This window comes from Hipposideros armiger, unplaced genomic scaffold (genome assembly GCF_001890085.2).
Source record: "Hipposideros armiger isolate ML-2016 unplaced genomic scaffold, ASM189008v1 scaffold_337, whole genome shotgun sequence".
NCBI lineage: Eukaryota > Metazoa > Chordata > Mammalia > Chiroptera > Hipposideridae > Hipposideros > Hipposideros armiger.
The window spans coordinates 1,003,230-1,010,074 of record NW_017731687.1 but is presented as its reverse complement, the minus strand read 5'-3'; the positions used below and the strand labels follow the sequence as shown (position 1 = coordinate 1,010,074).

General features: G+C 48.8%; 1 protein-coding gene across 1 annotated transcript in view; it reads left to right on the top strand.

Moving 5' to 3' along the window:
- The window catches only part of STX18 (syntaxin 18), a 115,455-nt gene that overhangs the window by 90,999 nt on the left and 17,611 nt on the right, over positions 1–6,845 (top strand). The window contains exon 6 of the mRNA XM_019661162.1: positions 4,736–4,851. Within this exon, the coding sequence (XP_019516707.1) occupies positions 4,736–4,851 (116 nt within the window). The remainder of the gene's footprint in view (positions 1–4,735; positions 4,852–6,845) is intronic.

Below are 6,845 nucleotides of genomic sequence, written 5' to 3'. Positions count from 1 at the left end.
ACACACACACACACACACACACACACACTGTGAAAGGATCCTTGCCCATCTAGTTAATTAACTCACCCATCACCTCACATATTTATCCCTTTTTGGTGGGAGCATGTAAGTCCTACTGTCAGCAAATTTCAATCATACCACACAGTGTTACCAGCGGCGGAATCTCACGATGTACATGAGGGCCTCAGATCCTGTTCATCTTACGATAGTCTGTACCCTCGTACCAGCCTCTCCCCACGTGCCCCACCCTTGATTTTGTCTTTTTCACTCCCCAGAACAGGGACCTCTTCATGTCTACAAAAGGGATCAGCACACTGACCCTGGGCCACATCGGCCCTTTGCCGGCTTTTGTACAGCCCTCGAGCTAAGCGCGGTTTTTATATTTTTAAAGGATTGTAAAAAAAACAAAAATGAAAGAAGAATATGAGATAGAGACTGCATGTGGCTCACAAAGCCTGAGGCTCTCACTGTCGGGCCCTTGACAGGAAAAGCAGGCCGACCCCGCTTTCGACAGGCTCTCCATGGTGCAGGGCTTTGTTTCATGTGGTTTGTTCTTCGCAGTCGTCCTGGGCTGATGTGCACCCCCCTGTGCAGGGCAGGTTCACAGCTTGAACCGCAGGTCACCCACTGCATTGATTTGACACCACCTGGGCTGGCCTATGCCCCCCTGTTCGGGAGATGAGCCCACTGATTAAATGGCAATGTCACGTTGCTATAAACGTTTCTAGAATGAGTGCCCTTCGCTTTGGTGCATGTCTTGTAGCAGGCCAGTGACACACAGCTCATGGTCTGGTTCGTGGGACCCCACTTTGAGTAGCACTGGCCTGAAAACCACCTAGGACCTAGTACATATCCAGTAGATCCCTGCAGCGAGTGAATGGGAGACGGCGAGGTGCTTCATCAAGGCAGCGTGAGGCAGCCCTGCCCCACGGGGCACACGGCCCCTGTGCCTGTGTGCGTGCCTGAGCCGGAAGCACGTTCGCAATTGTAGTGCTATCGTGTTGTATGTCAAGCACACCGTTCCACCTGGAGCTTTTATTGGGGCAGAAAGGAAGGATAAGAACCACACTGGAACCTGGGTGTGAGTTACTTTCCCCTGATATTTGTACCAGGCTTTATTGAAGGATGCAAAGAATTTCTCCCACATCTTTTCTTGTTTCAAACCAGTTTTTCGCCCTCTTTTCTGTGTCCTATTGTTCTTTTAAATTTTTAAATAGAACCCCAAGGTTTTTCAAATACGGGACTTGGAAACAGATGTTGGCCAGGTGGAAACTGTGTTGCTGGCAGTTACGAAATGCTCAGCCTTCAGTTAGAGAAATTTATTTAAATAAATCATCGGGGGTAAACTGATCTTTCTGATGACTTTTAAAAAGTGGCTTTTTTCAAATTGCCTTCAACTAGATAATTTGTAATTTTCCCTGAGGGATTTCAGTAGACATTCTGTGCATAATTAGATCTGTTTTTATCACTTAAAAAAAGCACTCAGCTTTGTCTAAGTCTGTTGCATCGCGGTCTTTTGTTCCTTTTAAATTGCACACTGACACATTAGCATACTTTGGACACAAAGGATGACAGACATTAAAGAAGCCCTTTATTTAAACGTCAGGGAAGCCCTTCCCCTTCCTGAACAAGCCTTGCCGCCTGGTGTGGGGCAGCGCGAGGTGGGTGTGTGCAGTGATGGCGCTGGTTTCCCAGCACAGGTCAGAGTCGGTGTGAGCCGGGAGGGCTGGCTCAGCACGGCAGCCTGTCGGAGCCCAAGCAAGGAGAGGGCCTGTGCCTGGGGGAGGGGTGGAGGGGTGGGCTGGTTATATACAGAGGGATTCCGCAGACAGGTAAACATAGCAAGAGAATGGAGGCCAGGTTTCTCACTATTGGAAGAGTGAAAGGGGGAAAGCCAGAGTGGACCCAGTGGTGTTGGACGGGAGTGACAGATACTGGTGTGAACTCGTGGGTTGCAGTTTCCGTAGACAGACATAGAAATAAATACGGTTGTGAATCGGTATGCAAGTGAATACACGTATTTCCTAGCACCGTCCACTGAAAGGGCCTGGAAGCAGTGACACCCAATAGCAATAACCGCACTTAGCACTCAGATCTAAATAGCAGTTTCAGCTGCCAGAAAACAAGACTCCTAGGAGAAATGGCTGATTCTGGGGCCCGGGAAGTGTAAAATGAGCCTGGAACGTTTGGTTTTTTTGGTACCAGAAAACGAGTAAGGGCACAGAATGATGGGGACGTGTGAAAAGAACACAAGCCATTTTGAGGGCCTTCTCCTGGCCAAACTGGAGACAGTTTGAACCTCGAAATAAATGGTAGTAGCAGATTATGGCCTATTGAATAAAATAGGACATCACAAGTTCATCTAGATAGGACTAAATAAATGAGTAAATGGGAAGTTTGAAATTGATAGATAGTGTTAGAGTGCCCACTGCCTGTCAGAACCGTACTCTCTTTCAAGATCTTGCCTAAGTGACACCTACCTGGGACACCCCCAATAATTTCTACACTCTTAGCCGTAGTAAGAATTTGTAAAGTGCTTACATTTTTTTATGTGGTACTTCTTTGTTGTTCTATTTTATTCAGTTTTTGCAACAGCTTTGAGTGGTAGATATTGGAAGGCTACTGGAAGCCAGGTTTCTCATTATCAAAGAAGTGGAAGGGGAAAAGGTAGAATGAACCCATGTTTTTTTCACGTGTACAGTTCATTTTTTTATGTCTGTATCTCTGATGCATCTGAAGTTTATCTTGGTTACAGCATAAGGAAACACTTTTATCCTTTTCCCATGGAACTACCTATTTCTCCTGGCCTCACGTATTAAACTTTTATCGTATACTAAATATCTATATATGATTGAGTCTTCTTGAATTTTCTATTCTGTTTCATTGGTCTGTCAGTCTTTTCATGCCCTAATATCACACTTGCTTTTTTAGGGTTTTTCTGGCTGTTCTCCCCCACCACCCTCACCACATTTTGTTATAAACATTTTCAAACATACATCACAGTTTCCTTTTATAGTGAACACCTATATACCTACCACCTGAATTTTAGCATTTACATTTTACTATCCTTGCTGCTGTTCACATGTCTATCCTGTATATTCATTTAGTCCTGCAGACATCAGTTCACTGCCCCTGCAATACTTCAGCTTGCAAATCATTAACTAGAGGTCAGTATTTGTTCACAGCTTTTCTGTCCATTCTTGCATGTTTCCACATGAATTTCATAGATGACTTGTCTGACTTCAGGATGGTATCACATTATATTTATAAGTTAACTTTGGGAAAACTAACATCTTCATGATATTTTTCTATCCAAGAACATAATGTATCTTCTAATTAGTTACAGTAATTTTTTTTTTTATCTTTTAAGAACATCTTTTAGTTTTTCACATATGCGTTTTGGGCTTTTCTTGTTAGCGTATGCTGGAGTTTTTATTGGTAATTTTTTATCTTTTGTGTTGGCTACCGCACATGGGATTTTCTCTTTCATTATATCTTCTCACTGTAAACCAGGTGCTTTCTGATGAACATTTAGGTCATTTTGTTTGTCATTATAAGCATGCCTTCTAGGGCTGGGTGGCATTAAATAAATTTATCCATGTGAAGTCCTTAGAAAAATGCCCGGTACATAATAAGCCTCAATAAATGTCAGCTGGCGTTAACATCACCCTCATACGTACCTGCATTATTCTTTTTATTCGTAGCCTCTCTGCCTACTTCTATGGACTTGACGTAGACCTTGTAGCGCTTGGTCTGTAATTTTCATAGCACTCGCTATGTGGATTCCCATAAAGCCATTATAGGCCTGTTGTTTCATAACCAAATTTTTTCCTGTCTTATAGCCTTTTACTGACAGTCATAAAACATCCATTGATTCAGCTTGTATTTATTAAATGCCGCATGCCAGGCATGCATCCAGCATCTAGGGCTCCGCAGCAGACACGTGCTCTGCAGTGGAGTGAGACAGACAGTGAGCGTGATCTAGCAAGGTCAGTCCAGACTGGTGCCGGCGGGGAGGAGGATAGGCGCTGTGGGCAGAGGAGCGGAAGGAGGCCTCCTGTAGGTAGGAAAGTGGGAGCAGGCCTCTCTGAAGTTGAGCCTGAGCCTGGCTCCGCAGGTGGACCATAGCTCAGCAGTGGGAGGAGCCCCGAGGCAATGCCAAGTGCAGAAGCCTGCGACAGATCGGTTCCTGAGACAGGTCGGCTCCAGCCAGGGGCTGTTTAGAGACTTGTACTTCTGTATTTAAACTGTTATCACATATTAGCACATATTACTTACATATGTCATGTAAGGGGCTTGCGCACATGTGTGTGTGTGTGTGTGCGCGCGCGCGCGCGCGTGTCTTCCTTCAGCAGCACTTGCACTGGTGTGAAACTATCTGCGTCCTGGATTTGTTGACCTGGGAACAGTCAGCCTCCGCTGCCTGCGTGTTGGGTGTGGTGTCAGCATGTGGGGCAGGTTCCTGCCTGCCTTCCTTCAGCCCCTGCTGCCCACACTCTCCCCGTGCACTGTGGGGGTGGCGCAGTCCTTGTCCTGCAGACAGTGACACCAGCGGCTTGTAGTAAGTGCCCCGCTAGAGGTGTGGCGGGATGCTCACTGGGCCCAGAGGCGGCAACGCTGCCCTCCAGTGGAGGGCACAGAACAGGCGTGCGGGGCCACACGGGACCCCTTCTGTTGTCATAACAGGATCCTGTTGCTTAAGTAAGTTATATGACTGCCAATTCTTTATGTTTAGATCTAAGCTGGAACCAGAATCAAATACAAAGACGAGAGAATCCACCTCTTCTGAGCAAGTTTCACAGCATCCTTCAAAAGACTCGGAAGAAAAACCTGTCGCTGAGGAGTATCCAGGTATGAATTAAAATCAAAACCTTGTCGTGCGTCTGTTCTGCATGATGCGTTGGCAGAAATACAAAGCGGAAAAAGAAGGCGCACGGTCCCAGACACCTTGCGGTGTTTGTTCTCACGTGAGGCCAAGGAAGCGCGGGCGTGGCAGCCTTTTTTCTGTCAAGTTGGGTCTTAGTGACTGCTGCTGGGGCAGGGTGGGAGGGCGCCCCGGTCACCTGGCAACAGGCAGGGTCCCGAGGGAAGAGTGAGGTGGCGACAGGAGACTTAGAATCAGGAGCAAGTGTCGGAGATCGCAGCTCAAGGAGTCTTGCGTGTCAGCTCAGGAAAGGCGGGTGCGCCCCAGTGATCGGGGGCCTGTCGGCATTGGCTCTGCATGAAGCTGACCAGCCCGACTCAGCGGGAGCGTGTGATTTCAGCGGCCTTGGGCAGCCAGCTGAGCTAAGAGGACACAGAGCAAGCCTGAGTTCCTGTGCGTCCTGTCTCTGTGCTCCAGGGCCCATGACTTAGAACAGCTTCTGACACATCGTGGACACTTAGCACAAGGATGTCTGTCAAGTCTGGAAACGTCAGGGACATGTGTGTTGTCACGGACATCTTCAGCCCACGTGTCTGGCCGTGTGGCCACCCTGTATAGGCAGGGCATGCTTGGTTTGCTGTGTCTCAGATGGGGGTGGGGTGGGGGTGGGGTCACTGTGCATAAACGCATGAAGCCAGGCAGGCGGCGCGCTGAGGCCTCCTCTGCTGTGTCATGACATGACAGTGGCTCTCAGTACAGCAGGTGTCCAGATGCTAGGCCCCGTCCTGAGTCTTTGCAGACATCACCGCCACCCGTATGGCCACCCTCTTGGGTGGGTTTCATGAGCCCCTTTCTCAGAGGAGCCTTATGAAAGGCTCCGAGAGGCTGGGGAACTTGGGGGTGTGTGCTGCCGCTCCACCTGATTGATTCCCTGCATTTCATAGGCGAGGGGATTCAGAACGCATCCTGGCCTTGTAAGCCTGTACGATGCCAGAGGCCCTTCCCGTCAATGAAAACCGCTTCAGTGGGAAGAGCAAGGAGGCTGACCGTTAGCAAGCCCCTCGCTGTGCTGGACACATGCTGGGGTGTCCGCAGATGCAGCCTTACTGTATCTTTTGAGGTGTCACTATAATCATTTTGTGTGTGAAGAAACTAGCTGTTCAAAGTCAAACAAGAAAGGGGGGGCACTGGGATTGCAGGTGGGTCACTGTCTTTGTAAAGCTGAGCCCATCCCCTCTGGTGGTTGCCTGCCTCCCAGAGGCCCTGCACACCTCCTGTCCACTGGACCCTAACGAGGGAGAACCCCGACTTCATGCATGAAGTAACGGGGCCCTGCTTTTCCTAAGACAATGCATAGGGGTAGCAGATCTAAATTCACCCATGCCATATAAAGCATATTCATCCATCCATCCATCCATCCATCCATCCATCCATCCAAGAAATATCATTAGGGCTGATGAGAGTGGGGAGAAGCCAGTGTGGATCTTGGGGCCTGGCTGAGGGTAAGTCTCCTAAGACAGATGGGGTCGGTCGGCCTTTGCTGGGCCTGAGGCCGCACGGAGTGCTGTCATGCCAGGCTTGGTGCTGGGGACACAGCAGAGGGTAGAAAACAGGCTCTCCTGCCTGAAGTCTGGTGGGGAAACAGATGTGAATGGGATAGTTACACAGATAGGTGTGCAGTCCCCGTGTTCCAGGGACTAGGAGAGAGTTGGCCTGCCAGAGAGCTCGGAGACCTTGATATTTCAGTACAGCCAAGAAAGACATACAGATGGCCGATAAGCACATGGAAAGATGCTGAGCTCATCGGTAATCAGGGGAATGCAAACCCGAACTGGGATGAGATACACACGCACTAGAATAGCTAGAAAGAAAAAGGGGGGCCGGCCAAGCGGCGCGATGGTTAAGAGCTGGCTTGGGACGCCAGAGGGCCCCGGTTCAGATCCCACATATGAGGGCCAGTGACACTGCCCTCCACAGCTAA